The sequence below is a fragment of the Phaenicophaeus curvirostris genome, chromosome 4 (assembly GCF_032191515.1).
Source record: "Phaenicophaeus curvirostris isolate KB17595 chromosome 4, BPBGC_Pcur_1.0, whole genome shotgun sequence".
NCBI classification, from domain to species: domain Eukaryota; kingdom Metazoa; phylum Chordata; class Aves; order Cuculiformes; family Cuculidae; genus Phaenicophaeus; species Phaenicophaeus curvirostris.
In genome coordinates this window covers 75,447,283-75,470,294 of record NC_091395.1, presented here as the reverse complement: position 1 = coordinate 75,470,294, position 23,012 = coordinate 75,447,283, and the positions used below count along the sequence as shown (strand labels likewise).

General features: G+C 50.7%; 2 protein-coding genes and 1 long non-coding RNA gene across 7 annotated transcripts in view; all 3 read left to right on the top strand.

Annotated features, from left to right (window-relative positions):
• MAVS (mitochondrial antiviral signaling protein) overlaps positions 1 to 23,012 on the top strand; it is a 43,287-nt gene that overhangs the window by 12,432 nt on the left and 7,843 nt on the right. The window contains exon 7 of one of the 2 annotated variants that reach the window (XR_011337399.1): positions 19,950 to 19,968. The exons of the other annotated variant lie outside the window; for it this stretch is intronic. The gene's annotated coding sequence lies outside the window, so the exon portion shown is untranslated. Of the gene's footprint in view, positions 1 to 19,949; positions 19,969 to 23,012 lie in introns of those variants that run through there. 2 annotated transcript variants of the gene reach the window in all.
• On the top strand, positions 1,871 to 22,804 carry PANK2 (pantothenate kinase 2). 4 transcript variants are annotated; one of them, XR_011337402.1, is made up of 8 exons: positions 1,871 to 2,087; positions 13,218 to 13,570; positions 14,827 to 15,080; positions 16,294 to 16,470; positions 16,902 to 17,025; positions 19,495 to 19,620; positions 20,115 to 20,338; positions 21,106 to 22,804. XR_011337402.1 is itself a non-coding variant. In XM_069856653.1 (7 exons), exons 1-7 carry the CDS (start codon positions 1,922 to 1,924, stop codon positions 20,163 to 20,165), a joined length of 1,251 nt encoding a protein of 416 aa, XP_069712754.1. In that variant the 5' UTR covers positions 1,871 to 1,921; the 3' UTR covers positions 20,166 to 22,804. The 4 variants fall into 4 exon arrangements, 1 of the variants encoding a protein (XP_069712754.1); XR_011337401.1 differs by having other exon boundaries at positions 20,115 to 20,590; XR_011337403.1 differs by having other exon boundaries at positions 20,115 to 22,052; positions 22,212 to 22,804.
• LOC138719629 (uncharacterized) lies at positions 2,321 to 5,320 on the top strand. The gene is made up of 3 exons (XR_011337252.1): positions 2,321 to 3,594; positions 3,869 to 4,347; positions 4,823 to 5,320. It is a non-coding gene; the product is annotated as an uncharacterized lncRNA (long non-coding RNA).

Genomic DNA, 23,012 nt, shown 5'->3' with positions numbered 1-23,012 from the left:
CAGCAGTGGCCCAGGTGGCCAAGAAGGCCAATGGCATCTTGGCTTGGATCAGAAACGGCGTGACCAGCAGGTCCAGGGAGGTTCTTCTCCCTCTGTACTCGGCCCTGGTGAGACCGCTCCTCGAATCCTGTGTTCAGTTCTGGGCCCCTCACCACAAGAAGGATGTTGAGGCTCTGGAGCGAGTCCAGAGAAGAGCAACGAAGCTGGTGAAGGGGCTGGAGAACAGGCCTTATGAGGAGCGGCTGAGAGAGCTGGGGGTGTTTAGCCTGGAGAAAAGGAGGCTGAGGGGAAACCTCATTGCTCTCTCCAACTACCTGAAAGGAGGTTGTAGAGAGGAGGGAGCTGGGCTCTTCTCCCAAGGGACAGGGGACAGGATGAGAGGGAATGGCCTCAAGCTCCACCAGGGGAGATTTAGGCTGGACATTAGGAAAAAATTCTTCACGGAAAGGGTGGTTGGGCACTGGAACAGGCTGCCCAGGGAGGTGGTTGAGTCACCTTCCCTGGAGGTGTTTAAGGCACGGGTGGATGAGGTGCTGATGGACATGGTTTAGTGTTTGATAGGAATGGTTGGACTCAATGATCCGGTGGGTCTCTTCCAACCTGGTGATTCTATGATTCTATGAAATTCTTCATTATGAGGGTTGTGAGACACTGGCACCCTCTCCAACTTTCCCTGTGCTGAGGGCTCCAGAACTGGACAGAGGAGTCCAGGTGGGGTCTCACCAGAGCAGAGCAGAGAGGCAGAATCCCCTCCCTGGCCCTGCTGGCCGCACTTCTCATGCAGCCCAGGATGCCGTTGGCTTTGTTGGCTGGAAGCGCACACGCACTGAAGGCTCTAAAGGATCCTGTGATTCTATGCAGCAGCACTTGAATTACACCGTGATTTACAAGGGACACAAGGACTGGGACTTTTCGTCTTTCCTCCCCAATCTTTCTGCCTACTTGCCCTTGCCCTTCCCCTTCCCCTTCCCCTTCCCCTTCCCCTTCCCCCTCCCCTTCCCCTTCCCCTTCCCGCCCCCGTCAGGCTTCTTAAGCCCCGCCCCCTCCCGCGCCCTCGCAGTTGATTGGGTCGCGCGCCTGTTATTCATCCGCCCCCACCGTCCAATCGCCGCCTCCCATTGGCCCCGGGCGCGTTAAGCCCCGCCTCTTAGGGCCATCGCGTCTTTTGATTAGTTAGCCCTGCCTGCCACTCATCCTGAGCCGCGCTCCCCGCCGCCGCCCTACCCGCGCCTCCCATTGGCCGAGCCGCCTGTCGCTCTGCGCAGAGGAGGGCGCTGATTGGCGGAGATCCCGTAATTGTCCCGCCCCCCCGCGCGGCGCATGCGCAATGGCTGCGAAGCCGCCTGCGGTGGAGGCTTATGGAGCCGCTGCGCAATGGCTGCGGCGCTGCGGCTGTGTGTGGGCGGATGGAGGGTTTCTGAGGCGGGGGAGCAGCAGCAGCAACGATACGGATGGACAGCGCGGCGTGGCCGCAGCGTCGCGAGCAGGGCGGCTCCGCTACCCTGCGGGCGCGTTAGGCCCCGCCCCTTCCCGCGCTCTCGCAGTTGATTGGGTCGCTCGCCTGTCATTCACGCGCCCGGCGGTCCAACCCGAGCCTCCCATTGGTGCAGGCGTCGTAAGCCCCGCCCCCTTACGGACTTCGCGCGTTTTGATTGGATGACGTCTCTCGTCATTCATCCTAAGAGTAAGCCCCGCCCCCTCTCGGCGCTCCCGCTTTCTGATTGGTCGGCCTCGCCTGCCGCTCACCCCACGCCGCGCGCCTCCCGTTGGCCGAGCCGCCTGTCGCTCTGCGCGGCGGGGGGCGCTGATTGGCGGAGACCGCGCAGGTCGCCCCGCCCCTTTCGGCGCATGCGCAGTGGCGGCGGGGGCTGCGGCGGTTGCGGCGGTGCGGGCGGCGCATGGGGCTCGGGCCGCGCTGCGCATGGAGCCGCCGCTGCGCCGGGGCGGCGGGCGCGGGGCCGTGCGGGACGCCGACAGCGGGGCCTCGCCGCGCCGGAGCGGCGGCAGCGCGGCGGGGACGGAGCCCCGCGAACGGGGCGGGGCCGGCGGCCGGCAGCGCCGGGACTCGGTGCGCAAGAGCCGCCCGCGTGAGTGAGGGGAGGGGGGGGGGGCGGCGGGGGCCTCGGGGAAGGGGGCGGGGCGTGTGGTGAGGAGCGCGAGTGGGCGGGGCCACTGCGGGGTGGGCGGGGCTTGTGGGGAGGGGGCGGGGCCAGGAGGGGCTGGGGGTGATGGGGGAGGCGGGGACACAGGGACAGCGGAGGTGGGGGGACGCGCCTTGGGGACGGCGTGGTCAGCTTGGGGAGAGTATCTCCTGTTTGGGGACAGCGTGGTCAGCTTGGGGACAGCATCCCCAGCTTGGGGACAGCCAGAGTGGCCAGCTTGGAGATGTCATCCCCAGCTTGGAGACAGCGTGGTCAGATTGGGGATGGCATCCCCAGCTTGGGGACAGCATCCCCAGCTCAAGGAGAGCGTGGTCAGCTTGGGGACAGCATCCCCAGCGTGGAGACAGCATGGCCAGCTTGGGGACGGCATCCCCATCTTGGGGACAGCATGGTCAGGTTGGGGATGTCATCCCCAGCTTGGGGACAGCGTGGCCAGCTTGGGGACGGCATCCTCAGCTTGGGGACAGCGTGGCCAGCTTGGGGATGTCATCCCCAGCTTGGGGACAGCGTGGCCAGCTTGGGGATGTCATCCCCAGCTTGGGGACAGCGTGGTCAGCTCGGGGACGTCATTCCCAGCTCGGGGACATCATTCCCAGCTCGGGGACATCATTCCCAGCTTGGGGATGGCTTCCCTAGTTCAAGGAGAGTGTGGCTAGATTGGAGATGGCATCCCCAGTTTAGAGACAGCGCAGTGACGTGGTGACATCAGCCCAGCATAGCCAGCTTGGGGATGGCATGGCCAGTTTGGAGATATCATTCCCAGTTTCGAGACGTCATTCCCAGTTTGGGACAGCACAGTGAGGCGGTGACATGGGCCCAGCATGGCCAGCTGGGTGACAGCACGATGGGGACGTGGTGGGACAATGACATGGATTTGGCAAGCTGGAATGCAGGATGAGACAAGCTGAGCTACAGGAGGTTGACTGAGGGTGAGAGCTGGCCTGGTGGGTCGGGACGCAGAGCTTGGGGCTGAGATGCCTGAGTCGAGGACCTTGAAGGGGAGAGGGAAGGTCACTGATGAGGACGTGGAGGACGAGAAGGAGATGGAGGGGCAGATGGAGTGGCCAGTGGTGATGGCTGCGCAGCTGGGCTGATAACTGGTGGAGAAAACGCGAAGGAGAGCAAAGGGAATGGTGAAAATTTAGGGAGGGACGAGCCCAAGGTTGGCTGGGAGTGGGCACGGAGCGAACCGGGCAAAGCCGCTTCCCTCGACCAGGTTTTTAAGCATCGTTATCAGAAAAGGTCCGTGGAACGAGTTAGGTACAAAATGGATGCAGCTTTCATTTTGGCAGCAGCAGGAGCTGCGTTCAGGTGGCTCCGGCTGGTGACTTCAGCCATGTTGGCCGTGGAACAACAATCCTTTCTTTACTCGAGCTGGAATCCTTCCTGCTGGAAGGCAATTGCTGTGCCTTGGAAATGAAATAGCATCCGGGTAAGTTCCCTGTTACCTGCGCGGCTGGGAGAAGGGCATCCAGGCTGAAAACGGGAATCGGAATCGCCTGGCGTCTCGGAGCCAGGCTGGGTGTTTTATCATTACCGTGTCAATGCAAAGTTCTAAATAGCATTCTTTCTCTTTTTTTTTTGACTGCTGGAAAAAGGGAGGTTTCTCTTTTTTTCCCCCTTTTAATGTGAAAAATAGGAATTATCTCTCAGAAGGCTTCTAAAGGCATTTGCTGAGTGGGTGCTGCTTGTGTTATTGATTTCAGGCGAGTGCAGCTCCGTGTGGTTCGTCGAACCTGCCTCCCTTCGCCTCTCTCCCTTCCTTCCATTTCCACATCGTTGCTGGATTATAAGATTGATCCTGCACCAGGAAATGTTTGTGAGGTTAACATTAAATAGCTGAGGTAATAGTGGGTTTTTTGCTTGCTGAAGAAGGAATAGGATGAAAGAGAAATCCCAGCAAGCTGTGGGTGGTTAATGAGGGATGCGCTGGTTACGAGGTTGCAGCCAGCTGTAGGGCAGTGAAGGAGATCCCTGGTATGAAGATTAGGGTGGGTTTAGATGGAGCGAGGCATTAGGGGATTATAGTTTTCAGCCTGGCTCGGGGGCAGGTTCTGTGGAAAACGTGGATTGAAGTTGGCCGTTGAGGTTCTGGTTTGTTGTGCTGCGGTTTGAAGAGGAGACTGGAGTGTGAGAACAGCGGTTCTGGCAGCTTCTGTGCCACGATTTACATCCTGGCTGGAAGGTCAGTGCAGTGTGATTTGGGATTACAAGATTTTTAAGGGAGGGGAGATTTAGACCGGTTATAAGAAAGAAATATGTTACAGTGAGGGTGGTGAAGTCCTGGCCCAGGTTGCCCAGAGAGGTGGTTGATGCCCCATCCCTGGAAATATCCAAGGTCAGGTTGATGGGGCTCTGAGTGGTCTGATCTAGTTAAAGATGTCCCTGCTCCTGTAGGGGGTCGGACACTATGGACTTTAAAGATCCCTTCCAACCCAAAACATTCTCTGATTTTATGATTACAACGTAGCTCATCTTCACTAAATGATTTTTGTGGTAATTGGAAGAGAAATGCGATTGAGCGAGCGCACAATGCCTGGTGTCACTGTAAATCATGCTTTGAAGTTAAAATGCTCCGTCTCACCTTAAGGAAGATTCGAGCAAGCCTAAATGAAAGCAAACCACTCGGTGGGCATCTGATCAAAACCGCCTTTCTTTAGCTCCTGCCTGTCCGCTGCTGGATTGTGGCGACCGAGCTCCGTGACCTTGAGGCTCCTCTTGCCTCCCGGCGCTGGCAGATGCCCTGGCAGACAAGCCCTGCTTCCCCAGGAATGAAAGGATTTCAGTGGGCTGCGATTCAAGCTCGTGATCTTTCTTCCTCCCCGCTCGTCTGTCTTGTTCCAGAGCTGTGCAGCGAGGGCTGTTCTGCTGCGCAAACCGGGGAAGAAAGGAATTGAATTGGATGTATCTGCAACAACGTGACGTGCAACATCTGAGCCGTGCGCCTTCCTGCACCTCAGGCCGCTGAATATTCCCTGCTGCGCTTCGTAGGGAGGAAAGAGCAGTAACGCCTGTGGTTTTCAGTGGGCCACAGGGAAAGGAGGAGAAATCAAGGATGCTGCTGCTCTTGGGAGGAAGCAAGAAGTATCCTGGAAAATGTTGTGGAGTGGAGATTTGATGAAGTTCCTGTTTGCTTTGGAGTATCACGGTGGTGGGGTGTGAAGGGGAGCCTGGTAGGATTACTAGTAGAGGCAGAAATGATAGAATAGACCATTTCTATAATGATACATCCTATCCTATCCTATCCTATCCTATCCTATCCTATCCTATCCTATCCTATCCTATCCTATCCTATCCTATCCTATCCTATCCTATCCTATCCTACTATATATAACATATAAAGTATAGTTATATCTTCTGTATTATATGTTATGTATTGCGTATTATATATAAATAAAGCTAGGGAGGGGCTCCTTGTGAGGGAATGCAGGGATAGGATGAAGGGGAACGGTTTTAAGGTGAAAGAGGGGAAATTGAGATCAGATCTTGGGAAGAAATGTTTTCCTGTGAGGGTGGTGAGGCCCTGGTGCAGGTCGCTCACAGAAGTGGTGGCTGCTCCATCCCTGGAGGTGTTCAGGGCTGGGTTGGATGGGGCTTGGAGCAACCTGATTGAGTAGGAGGTGTCCCTGCCCATGGCAGGGGGGTTGGAACTGGGTGGGCTTTAAGATCCCTTCGATTCAAACCATTCTATGACTCTTATCATCTAGAATGGCTTTATCAGCTCCAAAGGCAATGTAGAAGAATTCCTTTCGGAATTGTCGGTACCATTACTGAAATCTGCACGTACAAAGTGGGCTGGAAATCCCCTGGCTGAGTGAAGAGGACATTCCCGTTACGTTTACGTTAAGGAACATATCAAAGGGGTTGTTGTGGGCAGAGTTAAATGCCAAGCAAAACACCAGTGTTGATGAGATCTTAATGAGCAGGGGAACGGTTTTTATAATGAATCTTCCTCACAGTAAGAGGAATAGGTCAGCGATTTTGTTAATCCGTGTCTTCCTTTTCCCCATTCCCATTTCCTCCTGGCTGTCCTGTGCTGCTGCACATGTCCTCAGTAAAAGTCCCTCCCCAGCTTTCCTGTAGCCCCTTCAGGTACTGGTAGGCAACTCTAAGGTCTGCTCAAAGTTGCATAAACTATTTGATCGTAGAGTAGTCATGGATTCCGACAGAAAGCCTGTACCAAAAACATCAAGAAGAGCAGCCTGCGAATAATTTCTAAAAGTGTATGCGTGTGTGGTTTCAAAAGAAAAACCCATGTCCTCGTCCATCCTGTAGTCCTATCAAGCTGATCCCCTTTTTTTTTTTGAGCTTTAGTATCTTCAATCAGGATTTTACAAAGCCGTAATGTAAACATTGCCTTAACTTCTCAATACAGACCGTGTGCAAGCAGAGTTGCAAATAAAATCCTGTTTTGGCTGCTCCTTTGCAGTACAACATTTCATAGAGTCACAGAATGGTTTGAGTTGGAGGAGACCTTGAAGCCCATCCAGTTCCACCCTCTGCAATGGGCAGGGATACCTCCCACTGGATCAGATTGCTCAAAGCTCCATCCAACCTGACCCTGAACATCTCCAGGGACGGGGCAGCCACAGGTTGTGAAGAATTTCTTCCTAATGTCTTGTCTAAATCTTCCCTGTTCCGCTTTGATTTTTACTACCTTTATATGGTCTGGAATTAATTGTGTGTGAAATGTGGATTTCAAGCGAAGCCTTTTTGTACTGACGGTGGGTTGTGCAGTCTTAGCGTCGCTTTATGCTGATGAATCCTTTCTTCCCCAGTTATGAGATTTCCATAGTGGCAGAACACCATGAAAATGTAATGTTGGATGTTCTAGAGTAAGCATAGAGATGCTGTCAAACGCTCAGCCATCCTTGCTTCTTGCAGGCTGATCTTTTTAGCTTCGGGTCTAATTGGCTCATAACTTTGGGATAAGTCTGCGGCACGACTTGAGCTGCTTGTCGCACGGAGAAAATCCACCATGGAGATGGTTAATTACATCGCCTCTTTCATCTTGATGCTTCTGCAGTTTTCCAAATAAGTCTGTTGAGAGTTTGTTATTTATATACTGTCCAGTTTTATAACGTGATTAGTGTAACAGATAAAGGCATTGTCTTTTTCTTGCCCCAGAGAGCTTCCAGTCTACCTCTAAAAGGGATTTGAAGATGAAAGGAGGGTGCAGCGCTGCTGTGGGAACACGGTGGATCCTTGAGCTCTTCACTCTGTGAGGTTACTTAATGCTGTGAGCCCAGAGCTTTCTTTGCAGGCTGTTTTTTTTTTTTTTGTTGCGTATTAATAGTTTTTCTATTAGAACAGAGTTTATTCGGCAAAGAACTGTGTGTAAAAGTATGTATGAAAATGTGTCTATGGAGCTGCTTTTTAAAAGTGCTGCAGCTTGGGGGAAACAGCACTTTATGGAGCCAAAACAATACCTTCTCGAGCCAAAAGAAGAAGAGCTTTTTTTCTTGGAGAGAAAAAATAGCTGTAAGGATCCTTGATAAGGTGGGGAGGGGCTCTTTATCAGGGTATGCAGGGACAGGGTGAGGGGAACGGTTTGAAGTTGAAAGAGGGGAGATTGAGAGGGGATATTAGGAAGAAATATTTTCCTGTGAGGGTGGGGAGGCCCTGGCCCGGGGTTGCCCAGGGAAGCTGTGGCTGCTCCATCCCTGGAGGTGTTCAAGGCCAGGTTGGATGGGGCTTTGAGCAACCTGATCCAATGGGAGGTGTCCCTGCCCATGGCAGGGGGGTTGGAACTGGATGGGCTTTAAGATCCCATCCAACCCCAACCTTTCATCATTCTATAGCTGCTCTTGCAGGATGTTGGGTTTGGGGAGCAGACGGACTCGTGGCTCCTCGTTGTGTGCCTGAGCTGCTGAGCGTGGCCACAGTCTTGCCAGTTCCTTCAGTTCCTCTGTTGGACCTTGCTGCTTTTCACCCTGAATTCCCTTGCATTTATGTTCTTGTCTCACACAGTGTTTGAGAGCAAGATTCCTGCACGTTGTGCTAACTAAGTTATGTATGGAATTTCTTTGAACAAAAGGTTGTGGAAGGTTTGAAGTTGTGGCATTGGGAAGAGGATTTCCTGCCTTTCTTGTAAAATGTTCAAGTACCCAGGGAGAGATGAAACGCTTCTTGTGAGGTGCTGGGCAAGAGAAGAGGCTGGAGGTTTGTACAGCAAGGCCCTTCCCCTGCTCTGCCTCTGGGTTTCTCATCCTCCCTGTGGATGATCTCGAAGGTCTTTTCCAACCCAGTGATTCTATGATTCTATTTTCTTCACTGAAAGGGTTCTTAGGCACTGGCAGAGGCTGCCTGGGGAGGTGGTGGAGTCCCCATCCCTGGAGGTATTTAGCAGACAGGTAGATGAAATTCTTAGGGATACGATTTAGTAGTGGACAGATATGGTTGGGCTTGATGATCTCAAAGGCCTTTTCCAACCTAGTGATTCTATGATTCTCTGGCTGGAGAGTGCTTGGGAAGGAGAGACGTATGAGGCTCCTTCCCGTTGTGGAGATGGTGAAAGGAGACAGCGTTTGCATTTCTGCATTGGCTGTTGAAGCTGGTGTTGTCTTGTGCTGGTTATTTCAGCAGAACCTTCTGACTGAGGAGCACTGCCCTCCAGGCTGCACTAAGGCTCCTGGGTGCCACCAGTTCTCATGCTGCTCTAGATCCATTGTCTTCTGGAGCAGCCGTCCTGGAAAACACGCTGTGGAGGCTTACAAGGGAGAGACTTTTGGGTGGCTCTGAGCCACACTCTAGATGCTGGGGAAAAAAAATCAATGTTTTAAGAGAGATCTCAGTGGCAGATGGTGATGGCGTTGATCCAAGAGAGCTTCCTCCTTCCCCCCTCTGAAGACATGGATTTGTGTAGTTCTCGGATGCGGAAGCGCTGCCGCTGCCTTGTGTGTTCATGTTAGGTGACTTCCTGTAAGAGTCAGAGAAGAAAATGGTTCTCCATGTCGTTGGAATAATTGACTCCTCTTGTTTGTGTCCCACAGCCCCTTCCTACAAAAATGGGTTTGCAGGGAAAGTTCTATCCATGCCCCAGATTATTTGAGTGCTCTGTGTAGATTTTACTGCATAGAAAATCCTTTTCCGTTCTGGTAAATTAAAGAAATGCTTAATGTTGAGCTAGCACACTTCTTCCTTGGCTTCCTAACCTGTGGCTGGCATGTATAGAACGAGAGATCCAGAATTAAGAATCATTTGGTTTAAGTTAATTACCTTAATAGGCTATCTTTTCGAATCTCTCCCTGGTGACTTACTGAAGGTACAGCCGAGCCCTTGGCAGATGGAGAACCCCAGCTGCTGTGTCGCAGCCTTTTCTGCAGCTGCAGCTGCGTGGGCACCCGGAGCCAACTCTGCCCTGGGCTGGGGCTGGATCCATGTTTTTGGGGCCCGGCTGAGTGCTGTGCCCAAGCTCTGCAGGCTTCATTCCTCTTTGAAGGAATAGAATCTTAGAATCATGGAATGGTTTGGGTTGGAAGGGACCTAGATGATCTCTAAGATCCCTTCCAACCCGAACTATTCTATGACCTTAAAGCCCATCCAGGTCCAACCCCCCTGCCGTGGGCAGGGACACGTCTCACTGGATCAGGCTGCCCCGAAGCATCGTCCAACCTGGCCTTGAACACCTCCAGGGACCACAGCTCCCTGGGCAACCTGGGCCAGGGCCTCCCCACCCTCACAGGAAAACATTTCTTCCCAAGATCTCATCTCAGTCTCCCCTCGTTCAGCTTGAAACCATTCCCCCTTGTTCTATCCCTGCACTCCCTGATCAAGAGCTCCTCCCCAGCTTTCCTGTATCCCCTTTAGGTACTGGAAGGCTGCTCTAAGGTCTCCCCAGAGCTTTCTAGATGATCTTTAAGGTCCCTTCCAACCCAACCTGTTCCATGATTCTGTGAAGGACACGTGCTCAACTTTTCTCCATGTAAAGCCCTCGGTAGAGTTTCCATCCTGCAATGCTGGTAGACTTTGCAATTCTGAATTCTGGACTACAAGAGAAGATGTCATGAAAAAAGGTGCTAAGGGGCATGGTTTAGTGTTCGATAGGAATGGTTGGACTCGATGATCCAGTGGGTCTCTTCCAACCTGGTTATTCTATGATTCTATGAAAGGTCCTTGAATCGCTCCTGCTTTCTCTCTCCATTGGACTTTTGATTTAAATTTCTCATTCATGAACAGATATTTTTATGTCTGTTCTTGTTTGAAGTAAATGCGTTAGAAATAGAGGACGATTGAGGTGTGGATGTGCCTCCTAAAATAGAGCTTGCGTCTTCATTCAAGATTCCCTTTGGTGATGGTTCAGGGTGGCCTCGATGTAAATACATAAAAATAACTTGGTGATTTAAAAAAAACGTGGGTAACTGATGGCAGCGGCAGCGCCTGGGGAGCCGTGATGCTCGAAAAGGGGCTGCGTCACCTCCACTCTGTACAGCAGCCAGGTTAACCCTCCGAGGAGAGGGATGTCGCCTCAGACCTGTGCTTGCATGGGGACACAGCAATCCCGTGCAGCGCTCCAGCCTTGGGGACGAGTGGCTGGAAAGCCGCCTGGCAGAGAAGGATCTGGGGGTGTTGGTTGACAGTGGCTGAACTTGAGCTGGCAGTGGCCAGAAAGGCCAACAGCATCCTGGCTTGGATCAGCCATGGTGTGGCCAGCAGGAGTAGGGAAGGGATTGTGCCCCTGGACTCGGCTCTGGTGAGGTCACACCTCAAATCCTGGCTTCAGTTTTGGGCCCCTCACTCCAAGAGGGACATTGAGAGGCTGGAGTGCGTCCAGAGCTGGGGAACGGAGCTGGGGAAGCAGTTGGAGATCAAGTCTTTACAAGGTGCTGCTGAGGGACGTGGGGTTGTTTGGCCTGCACAAAAGGAGGCTGAGGGGAGACCTCAAGGCTGTCTACAGCTCCCTGAAAGGAGGTTGTAGTGACGTGGATGTTGGTCTCTTCTCTCAAGTGACAGACTATAGGATGAGAGGAAACGGCCTCAGGTTGCACCAGGGCAGGTTCAGATTGCACAGTAGGAAAAATTTCTTCTGAAAGAAGAAATTCACCTCCACCTCCTCCTTCTTCACCTCCACCCCTGGAGGTGTTTAAAAGCCGGGTAGATGAGGTGCTCAGGGATCTAGTTGAGTAGTGGAACGGTACGGTTGGACTTGATGATCTCAAAGGTCTTTTCCAACCAACGCCCACCCCTCTTTGGATGGTGGGAGCCAGGCTGCTGTGTGACACACACTTGTCTGCCTGCAGATAGCAAACACGCTTTGCAAATCAACAATAGCCTGTTGGCAGCCCTGTCTCCTGACATGTAAGGATGTTACTGAAACCAGAGATGCTCCTTTCCAGAGGAACTTAAGTAGCAGCTACGTTCCATTCGTTCCGATTTGTTTTCTAACCATCCCTTTTTTGGCTTTGTCAAAACCATCAGGGTTTAATCCTGCTGCCGTAAGCCATGACATGTGGCTATGTTTTTCCCTCTGTGCTGGAGCCCGTCTATCTCGTTAGCTGTGGCCTATCCTTTAGCTCATTAATAGTAATATTAATCTGTTCCAGTTCTCAGCTCTAATCGCAGATTCCATCTGATCAGGTTTTTCTCTTGATCTTTTCCAAGCGGCTCATTATCTGGTACAGCTGTAAACGTTGCTGGGCCTGACACTAATGCATATTTTGTACCATGGGGGAATTTAACTAATAAAATAATCCAATTAGACATTTGTTTTTGTCTCCCTGGGGCATCTTAGATTACTTGTCTACCTCAGTTACGTGTTGTAATTAGTTAACGTTTGTACATCCCTTTGATGTAAAAGCACTGGTTTTATCTCTGGCTCTGGCTCAGGATCAGAACTTTATAAAATAACAAAGTAGTTGGGGATTAGAGTCACAGACCTGCACCGTGTGCGTTGTCAGTGCTGCATGGGGCGATGTGAGCGCTGTGAGGGTTGCGTATCAAGTGTTGAGAGTCCCTGGACATGAGGTGCCTCCAAGCAGGCGTTGCTTTCCCATACAGCAGAGTCTCTTTCTTTGTTTACCCCTAAGTGAATAGATGGAATGAAGGTGGATCTGGTGGAGAACGGCATGAATTAATTCAGTTTATAAGTGTTCATTTAAGTGTCTTGGCACAAGCAGGACATGGATCTGTTGGAACGGGTCCAGAGGAGGCCATGAAGATGATGCGAGGGCTGGAGCACCTCCCGTATGAGGACAGGCTGAGAGAGTTGGGGTTGTTCAGCCTGGAGAAGAGAGACCATATAGTGGCCTCCCAGTACTTAAAGGGGGCTCTGGGGTAGCTGGGGACAGACTTTTTATGAGGGCCTGTTGCGACAGGACAAGGGAGAATGGTTTTAAACTAAGGGAGGGGAGATTCAGGCTAGATATAAGGAAGAAATGTTTCACAATGAGAGTGGTGCAACACCAGCACAGGTTGCCCAGAAAGCTGGTAGATGCCCCATCCCTGGTAACATCCAAAATCAGGTTGGTTGGGGCTCTGAGCAACCTGATCTGGTTAAAGATGCCCCTGCTGCTGCAGTGGGGTTGGAATGGATGATTTGCAAAGGTCCCATCCAACCCAAACCACATTCTATGATCTGTGATCCTGTGATGTGTCTTGCCTGGTCAGGGATGTGCAGCACTGGTGTGAGCACGTTTCTTCCTGGGCAGCCACATCTTCACAAGGTGAACCATAGTGCTGCTTTGATGCAACTCTTGTCCTGCGCATGCTGGTGGTGAAGAGAATCTTTCTCAAGCCCGTGCTCTGCCACCTTCCACCTTGCTGGCACGTAAATATGCTGTTGGGCCAAACCTCAGCCGAGCTCTGTGCCCTCCAGACGTTGGTACATCGATGGTGTCCAGGGTCTTGCTCATCCAGCCTGTAGAGCAGAGGTTGAACCTGAGACGGGTTTCCTGTGCAACCTGTCCATGGGGGTGTTCTGACCTCGATTCACCCTGCAGCACGATGGAGATAGTGTGGGGTTTACTTTTGGTCTTTGGGATTCTGTGACTATTTCGCTGGTGGCGTGCCAATATCATAACCTGTTCTCTTTGTTTTTTTCCCTCTTTTCTCTTTTAGTCTTTCCTTGGTTCGGCTTGGATATCGGAGGAACCTTGGTCAAACTGGTTTATTTTGAACCAAAAGACATCACCGCTGAAGAAGAGGTGGAAGAAGTGGAAAACCTCAAAAGCATCCGCAAGTACCTGACCTCGAACGTAGCCTATGGATCTACAGGCATTCGGGATGTGCACCTTGAACTAAAAGACCTTACACTGTGTGGACGTAAAGGCAATCTGCACTTTATACGCTTTCCTACTCATGACATGCCTGCTTTTATTCAAATGGGAAGCGAAAAACACTTCTCAAGCCTCCATACTACCTTATGTGCCACGGGAGGTGGAGCGTACAAATTTGAGCAGGACTTTCGCACAGTAGGCATTTTTGGCTTCTATACCATTAGGGTCTGGTAGTGGACTGTTCTTTAAAGTTTAAAGCTAGAAAACTTTCTCTGCAGACTCAAAAAATTCTCTAAATCTTTGCTTTTGAAGAGTGTACCTAACTGTAATTAAACTCGGTTTGGGAAGCAGCATGGGGAGGCACGTTTGCATCTCTAAATTAGGAGAGAAAAGCACAGCGTTCTTGTAACTCTAATATTCTCTAACTTCCATGGCTCTTTGAAGACTTTCCCAGTCTTCTTAATCTCTGATCCTGCTGATCTCAGTCCTGTGGGTTTTTTTTTTCTCCTCATCGCTGTCTTTTCACATGCTTAGTGTTTGGTTTTTTGTTCCTTTGCTCATGTTGTTTCACCTCTAACATGCGTGTGAGGGAGTTGGTGGAGCCTCGGTCGCATTTGATGGTGAATTAACCAAAGCTGGGCTTACTGGCTGGGGTTTGACATCATTCTGCGGCTTCTTTACAAGCTTGAGTCATGTTCATAGGTGAAAAACATGTCTGATAAATACTTTGTTCAACCAGGGCTTGAAAAAATGCACCAGAGAAAGGGCTTTTTATGCAGTCAAGGCAGTGACGCGAGGCGAAAACAATTTCATAACTTCCTCTGTTTTCTGGGTGGTTTGGGGTTGATTTTTTTTATTAGCCCAGCAGTTAAATCCCTTCACATTTTTCTCTGGTTTTTATGCCTCAGACTCCGGTCCTAAATCACAGAATCATAGAATGGTTTGAGTTGGAGTTGATCTTAAAGCCCATCCAGTTCCAACCCCCCTGCCATGGGCAGGGACACCTCCCACTGGACCAGGCTGCTCAAGCCCCATCCAACCTGGCCTTGAACACCTCCAGGGATGGGGCAGCCACGACTTCCCTGGGCAACCTGTCCTTCGTGAAGAATTTCTTCCTAATGTCCAGTCTAAATCCTCCCCCTCCAATTTAAAGCCATTTAAAAAATCAGGCCCGTAGACCTTGATGGGATTTTCTTGGCATCCATCTGTGGATCTGGTTGTTCTTTTCCTCCCGTGTCCATGCCCACGCACTTCAGGGCCAGGTAGTTAGGAATCCACGTGCGTGGGGAGAGATGGAGCCTTTCTGTAACCCATGCTTCCCTCTCAGCCACCACAGGGAGTTTAGCTGGCTGAGTTTAGCTGGCAGGGAAGGTGTTTTTCCAGCCCTGAGCACAAACACTTGGGGTCCTTGGCTGCTACTTGAATAATATTCTTCTTTTTTGATCCGCCAGATGGGTGACCTTCAGCTTTGTAAGCTCGATGAGCTCGATTGCCTTATTAAAGGAGTTCTGTACATTGATTCGGTTGGATTCAATGGGCATTCAGAGTGCTACTATTTTGAAAACCCAACGGATGCTGAAAGATGTCAGAAGCTCCCGTTCAACCTGGAGAATCCGTATCCTCTCCTGTTGGTGAACATTGGCTCAGGGGTCAGCATTTTGGCTGTGTATTCGAAAGAGAACTATAAACGGGTGACGGGCACCAGGTGAGTGCTGGAGAGGGGGTAAAATGTGTTTTATTTAGAGTGCGGAATGCGTTCCTGTGTCGTAGATGACATTTTCAGGGACAAGCTGCATCAAAGGTGGTGAGATGAATGACTGAGCTCCTGCTTTTACTGCAGTCTCCGGTCTCAGTCACAAAGATGATGAGAACCGGCTGTGTGTGCTCACAGCCCTGAAGGGCAACCATGTCCTGGGCTGCATGAAAAGCAGCGTAGCCAGCAGGGCAAGGAAGGGGGGGGGATTCTCCTCCTCTACTCTGCTCTGATGAGACCCCATGTGGAGTCCTGTCTCCAGTTCTGGAATTCCCAACATCTGAAGGAGATGGAACTGTTCAAACGGGTCCAGAGGAGGTCACAAAGATGATCAGAGCAATGGAGCAAGAGACCAGCTCCCACCTCACTACAACCTCATTTCAAGGAGTTATAGAGAGCAATGATGTCTCCCCTCAGCCTCCCTTCTCCAGGCTAAACAGCTTCAGGTCCCTCAGCTGCCTCTCATAAAACTTGTTCTCCAGCCCCTTCACCAGCTCCGTTCCCCTTCTCTGGATGCGCTCCAGCCCCTCAATGTCTTTATTGTAGTGAGGGGCCCAAAACTGAACCCAAGATTCCAGATGTGGCCTCGCCAGTGCTGAGTCCAGGGACAGAATCACTTCTCTGCTCCTGCTGGCCATGCTGTTTCCAGTATAAGCCAGGATGCTGTTGGCCTTCTTGGCCACCTGGGCCACTGCTGGCTCATGTTCAGCTGCTGTCAACCAATACCTCCAGGTTCTTCTCTGCCAGGCAGCTTTCCAGCTACTCTTCCCCAAGAAGAGTGTTCCGGTGACCCCTCTGGAACGGTGCTTTTGCTCCAGTAACCCCTCTGGACTGGTGTTTGTTTTAGGATCAGCTTCTCAAAGTGCTGGGAAGAAGGTGGATATTGTAAAATGAGAAAATTGATGTCTCATTTAGCAACGTGCCCTCTGTAGAAGGTGGTGATGGTGTGGGGTTCCTACAGGCTGTGTTGTTTGAAGCAATAGATTTAAAGAAAATGGCTCCTCTTCCATGATTGCTCTTGGTGAGAAGAGGAGAAGCTAAAGGAATGGGGCAACCTGAGCTCACTGAGCCGGGCTGAGCAATCTGAGCTGTCAGTGGAAGGGGCCGTTTTCCTTCTCTGTCTCAGAGGCAAGGTGGATGACTTTGAATTTGCTTTGGGTTGCAGCCTTGGAGGGGGAACCTTTTTTGGTCTCTGCTGCCTTCTTACTGGTTGCTCCACATTTGAAGAGGCCCTCGAGATGGCGTCTCACGGGGACAGTACCAAAGTGGACAAACTAGTGCGGGACATTTATGGAGGAGACTACGAGCGGTTCGGATTGCCAGGCTGGGCTGTAGCATCCAGGTAAGAATGACTGTTTTTTTTTTTTTCGTGGGAGGTTCCACAAGGGTGAAAAACTGGATTGATCTGTCTTTGGAGAGAATCATAGAATCTCCAGGTTGAAAAAGACCCACTGGATCATAAAGTCCATTCCTATCAATGAGATAGGAATCATTGCCAGTGAGATAGGAATCAGAGCTGCCATTCCTTCTGCTGTTCTGTTTTACCCGACCTAAATCAGTGATAGCAACACTTTTTAAAGTCATACACTTTTTTAGAAGTCATAGAATTGTAGAATGGTTTAGGTTGGAAGGAAACTTAAAGCCCATCCAGTTCCATCCCACTGCCGTGGGCAGGGACACCTCCCGCTGGACCAGGCTGATCAAGGCCCATCCAAGCTGGCCTTGCTGAACCTCATAAGGTCTGGACCTTTAACCCGAGAACTGTTCTTACAGCTTTGGAAACATGATGAGCAAGGAGAAGCGAGAATCTGTCAGCAAAGAAGACCTCGCGAAGGCTACTCTGATAACCATCACGAATAACATCGGCTCCATAGCCCGGATGTGTGCGCTCAATGAGGTATTCCCGGGAGATTTGTTCCAGTGCTTCCTGCCTGACCCATCACTCCTCTGCTACTGTCATGCAGCATCTCTCTTTTCCTCTATAACCTTCTGTAGATGCCTGCTCACACTCATCTTTTTGGGTGTTCAGTAAGTTGTGATCTGCTGGTTTCACATTCTTCGGTAAACGTCCTTGCTTGTCTGTGTGGTTTGAGCCAGATGGTTGTGCCGTGAGCTGAAGAGCCAGGGATGATTTAGGGGTTGGCTGTGGGTCTCCTTAGCTCCTCTGCTATGTCAGGACTTCAGCAGCATCTCTGTGGTGGCTGGAGAAGTTCTGCAAGCAGCTCTTGGGACCACCGAGAGAGAAGGGAAGGTGGGGTGGAGGCGCACAGAGGCTGGAGACCTCCCGTATTTACGAGTTGCTGCTGATTTCTGGGTCAGGCCCCACCACTTCCACGAGTGCTCCAGTATCTTTGGGCTTTCAGCTTCTTTACAGTGCTGCCTTGTTGAATTCATGTCAAGCAGCATTGTACAGGGCTATGAAAGAACAGAGGCAAGCTCTCCGTTCCAAGCCTTTTCCTATGGGATGAGCTAACGAGGTGAAGGATCCTCCTGCCTCCCTTCACTGTTGGTTGATGCTCTGTTCACCTTCATTTCCTGCTGGAATTAGGCACGACGTGTTATAAACAGGGTCTTGCTCCTCCCTCTGGAGCACGCAGCTGAGTGCAAAGAGGGTGCCGAGGAGGTCGGGGAAAGAGTTAATGAATGTGAGGATGGAGGGAGAATCTGTGGAAGGACAGAATCACAGAATTACCTGAGTTGGAAGGGACCCACAAGGATCATCGAGTCCAACTCCTGGCCCTGCAACCCCAACATTCACACCGTGTGTGTCTGAAGGCATTGGCCAAACTCTTCCTGAATATTTTCAGGCTTGGTGCTGTGACTGCTTCCCTGGGGAGCTGTTCCAATGCTCCACCACCCTCTGAGTGAATAACCTTCTTCTGATGTCCAACCTAACCCTCCCTGGCACATCTTCCTGCCATTCCCTTGGGTCCTATCATTGGTCACCTGAGAGAAGAGATCAGCGCCTGCTCCTCTTCCTTCTCCTGTTAGGAAACAGTAAACTGTGATGAGGTTCCCCCCTCAGTCTCTTCTTCTCCAGTCTGAACAGACCAAGTGACTTCAGCTGCTCCTCATATGACTTCCCCTCTAAGCCCTTCACCAGCTTTGTGGCCTCCTCTGGACACTTTCCAGTACCTTTAGATCCTTTTTATACTGCAGTGCCCAAAACTTCATGTGAGTGAAGGAGCAGGTAGGACTTGATCCCAATTTCTCAGCAAGAGAAGGAACTGGAAATGATTTTCTTGTTGGAGAACAAGAAAGCTTCAGAGTTGATCACCTGGTTTAGGAGAACTATTTTGGGATTGCAAAGTTTGGCTGGGAGTCTGATTTAGATCCAAAATCTCACTACTTGGTTGGTCTTCTCTTTTCTTTTGGAATTGTGTTAATTGCTTTTTCCTGATTCACAATAGAGCCATTCAGCTTTTTTTAACAATGAGTCAAAGGCCAGAGTTGGAGGAGAGAGAGGAGGTGGCACTTGATGATCAGTGTTTCTGGCGAGCACAAGGATTTCAGAGCTGAAAATCAAACATTCCATTCAAATTCCAAAGCTGGAAAGGCTGTAGTTAGACCTGTGGGTTGTGTAGAGGAATGGGTAGAAGAGCCTGGCTTAATGTGATGTGGCTGGTGCTGCTTTCTGAGAGAATTGTGGATATTTATAATATCTTGCAGATCCTACCCAACGCATTCAGCAGTCACTTAATTCATAGCATGGTTTAGGTTGGAAAAGACCTTTAAGATCATCGAGACCAAATGTAAAACTAAATCTACTAAGTCCACCTTTATACCATGTTGCACATCTCCACGTCTTTTAAATATCTCCAGGGATGGTGATGCCATGACTTGCCTGGGCAGCCTGTCCCAGTGCTTGACAATCCTTTCTGTGAAGGCATTTTTCCCAATATCCAATCTCAGCCTCCCGCGGCAGAACTTGAGGCCATTTCCTCTCATCCTATCACTTGTTGCTTGAGAGAAGAGACCAACGCTTACCTCATTACAGCCTCCTTTCAGCGAGCTGTGGAGAGCAATGAGGTCTCCCTTCAACCTCTGCTTATCCAGACTAAACAGCCCCGGTTGCCTCAGCTGCTCTTCATAACCCCTGTGCTCCAGACACTTCCTCAACTCCATTCCCCATCTCTGGATGCTCTCCAGCCCCTGAATGTCACCTTGTAGTGAGGGGCCCAAAACTGAACCCAGGCTTGAGGTGCAGCCTCACCAGCATTTGCCTTGAACATCTCCAGGAATGGGGCATCTACAACTTCTCTGGGCAACCTCTTTCTGTTCTTATTCTAAGGTGGGTTTTTCAAACAGAAAATGGAATTTAGCCTAACAAATGTTGATTTTAATTCTTTTTCCTTAATACCTGCAGAACATCAATCGAGTGGTGTTTGTCGGCAATTTCCTTCGGATCAATACAATCTCGATGAGGCTCCTGGCCTACGCTTTGGACTACTGGTCAAAGGGACAGTTAAAAGCGCTTTTCTTGGAGCATGAGGTGAAATTACTTTCTATATTTCTTTTATCTCCTGTCAGAGGGCCAACCCTGGCTATGGTAAAGTTGGGGAGGGGCTCTTGATCAGGGAGTGCAGGGGTAGGATGAGGGGGAATAGTTTTAAGCTGAAAGGGGAGATTGAGATGAGATCTTGGGAGGAAATGTTTTCCTGTGAGGCTGGTGAGGCCCTGGCACGGGTTGCCCAGAGAAGTCGTGGCTGTCCCCATCCCTGGAGATGTTCAGTGCCAGGTTGGATGGGGATTTGAGCAGTCTGATCCAGTGGGAGGTGTCCCTGCCCATGGCAGTGGATTTGGAACTGGATGAGCTTTAAGGTCTCTTCCAACCCAAACCATTCTGTGATTCTATTTTGTATTGTACCCACCTGGAGTTATTCCTTTCCACCATCTTTTCTAACTGTTAAACTTGCAGTATATGTGTAATATTCCTGTTCTTTATCACGTTTGAGTTTTTGATATTCCTGTCTATTTGCTCCTCAGGGTTATTTTGGTGCAGTTGGAGCTCTTCTGGAACTCCTGGATTCAGCCTGATTCTGTACGTTGAACCTGTGAAGTCGGGGCACTTCTTGGGTCCCAGAGCCCATGTTTCTCTTCGGAACATCTCTCAGTGACTGCTGAACTACCGTGGGTGGCCAAGCTAGGAAGGAGAGGACTGTTGTCTTTCTGCCTGTAGCAGCTGAAATCGATCCTCAATTGCATCACAGGTTTGTTTGAAAGCAGTTTGTATGCAGGCATGTTGACGGAAGCTGGTGGTTCCGTCTGGAGCATCCGCACGGCATTCGCAGCCCTGGTTTGTCACCTGTGTGGTGGTGGCATCGTAGGAGACTTGCGCTCCGTTCCCTCCATCGCAGTCCCTTCGAGTGCTGATTGTCACAGAGCTCAGCTGCAGCGTTTTGTATCCACAATGGAAAGGCAGAGCTGGTCTGAAAAGGAGAAAGAAAACCAGTATGGCCCTGGTGGGTAGAAACCACACAGAAAGCTTCTCTGTCCAAACTGTACTGTGGGCTCTCGGATGCTGCTGTGCTCTCAGCGAGGTTTTGTTTCTGTTACTGCAGTTTCTCATCTGTTTGTTCTTATTGTTAGAGGCAAAAGGTAAAGCACAGGTCCTCAAGTGCCCTAGATCTGCTCAGGCTGATCCTGACTTCAGCCTCCTGTAGAGAACGCAGGAACCTTTTGGAGGATGCGTAGTGTCAGGGGCATCTCCTGACCTCCAAGCCTGAGATCTGCTAACACCAAGTTAAAATTGTGTTGGGTTTCCTTCTTTTTTCTTTTTCCTCTGTTGTAAAACTTGTCTGTGTGTAACCATACCAAAGAGTTTCCTCTTTCCTTCAGTCAGGCACTTGGGATCTCTTCTGTAATGTTCCATTTTATGTTTATTAATTGCTGAATGAGCAGTTCCTGGAGAAACATCTCCTCCTCCTCCACATGCTGGACTCTCCTCTGCTTTCTCTGTGTGTGCCCTCTTGTATAGAACCTGCAAGCTGGGTGGCTGCAGCCTGGAACCCCGAAGGATCTCAGGATGTGGATTTTGAGGTGGATTCTTGCACGCTGAAGGAATGATCTCAAACCCACAGAGATGCTGACAGCAGAGGGCAGCCCAAAAAAAGAGAAGCGCGTGCAGACAGGCTGTAATCTGAGCTTCCTTCCTGCTCTTTGTAGTTCTTCCCAGGACGGATTGTACGTGATGACAGGAATCTTCAGTGCAGAAGGTGTCCGTTTTCCCTGTGTCTTGCTGCCACTGCTGTTTTTTTCCAGGCAAGGAGCATGAGGCTGCTTCTCTGAAGAGCCACCGCACCTTCCCTTGATGCTGTGAGCCAAGTGGAGATGGCTCTTCCAAGCATTCCAATGCTAAGTGGCGCTCTGGCTGTTCAGCTGAGCTGCTCTGCTCTGTGTGGACACCGTCTTTCTGTGTGCGGTGGAGCAACCTGGGGAGATGGAAGTGCAGGTCGCTCCAGTGGGTACGTGCTGGGCTCTACCTGTTGCCACCACCTGAGATCTGAGTCCTCATGGGGTGCTTCACAGCTCTCTGGGTTCTTTACGTGCTACCTGTCTCTCTTTTTGAGCCTGAAAAGGGAAGAAGATACCAATTCCAAAGACAAACTCTGCTAGATCAGCTCCTGTGTGGCATTTCTCTTGGAGCCCATCGTGTCCTCTCCATGGATTCCAGGCAGGCACAGCATAAAAAAAAGGTGTTTCCTAAACTGTGGGCCCAGAACTTCCTGATTCCATCCAGTAACTTGACAACCACAATGAAATGGAACCACGTGGAAGAGAATCCTTGCTGCATGATGCCTGCAGAAGATGATGTCCATGCTTTCCTGGCAGTCCAGGTGCAGCCGTATCCCGCTCTGTGTTCCGGGTAATGGGTGTCTTGTGGAGCTGAGGGTTGCAAGCAGGATAACACAGAATCCTGGCCAGGTTTGTGTTGGAAAGGGACCTTCAGAGGTCTCCTAGCCCAGCCTCTGGCCGTGGGCTGAGACGTCCCAACATCCCTGTTTGGGATCTGTTGGATCTAAGACCTCATTTATTTGTCATTCTCATATTAAAACCCCTCTGCGTTCACATTTCTGATCGTAGCTTTGCTAGACCTGATGTGGCTTCTCTTCCACACAACCTGCTGCCATTTCAGTCCCGGCCCCCAGCCCAAACTTCTCCGGTGGAGAAGAGAAGGAAACATTCTTCAGCTCTTGGCAGCATCCAGGTTCCTCAGGACCGGCTCAGCTCCCGGTTGTCCTATTCCCACGATGCCCCGGGCTGGCGTTTAACCCACCCCACGGTGCTGCGAGGTGGCATCTCTTGGATATTGAGGCTACCCAGAATCCTTGTCCTACGCAGAAGTTTTTCATGGCCTTTGGGAACTGAAGGCTGAGAGAAGGAGGAAGCTACCTTGGAATGAGGAGGGAAGCTGTGAGGAGCTGAGGAACGGAACGGTGAAGCCTCCAGCAGCCTGCGAGGAGTCTCTGCCCTGCATCCCTGGGAACCGCATCACCCTTGCTTTCCTGATGTTCGTTCTTGGCTCTGCAGCGCCTCTTTCTGTGAATTCTGAGTGGATCCTGCCTGGTCTGATGTCCAACACCACAGTCCCCCATGTACTGTGTGTGGGTGGTTTTGTAAGTTCCATTTTTTTTCTTCTTGGAATAAAATCTTTCAGTTATTTTTACATCCTTGCAGCTCTTCTCTGGTTTCCTTCTTGTCTCCCTCTGCCTTAGGCTTGGGCTTTGCTCTGAGCAGCCATCTGTGATGGCTTTGTCCATCACAATGTCCTTACAAATTGTTATTTCTACTGAAGCATCAAGAGTCTTTTTTTGTATCATTAAAGAACACTCCCTGCACGCTCTGGTCTCTGGAAATCCATTGCATTCCAAAGCCTGTTAATGG

Bases quoted from the DNA above. Each gene is read 5' to 3' on its own strand.
- PANK2 (XM_069856653.1), top strand. From the start codon at position 1,922: ATGGAGCCGCCGCTGCGCCGGGGCGGCGGGCGCGGGGCCGTGCGGGAC. The intron at 2,088-13,217 runs GTGAGTGAGGGG...TTTCTCTTTTAG, and splicing joins GGTGCGCAAGAGCCGCCCGC to TCTTTCCTTGGTTCGGCTTG. The intron at 17,026-19,494 runs GTATTCCCGGGA...TAATACCTGCAG, and splicing joins GGATGTGTGCGCTCAATGAG to AACATCAATCGAGTGGTGTT.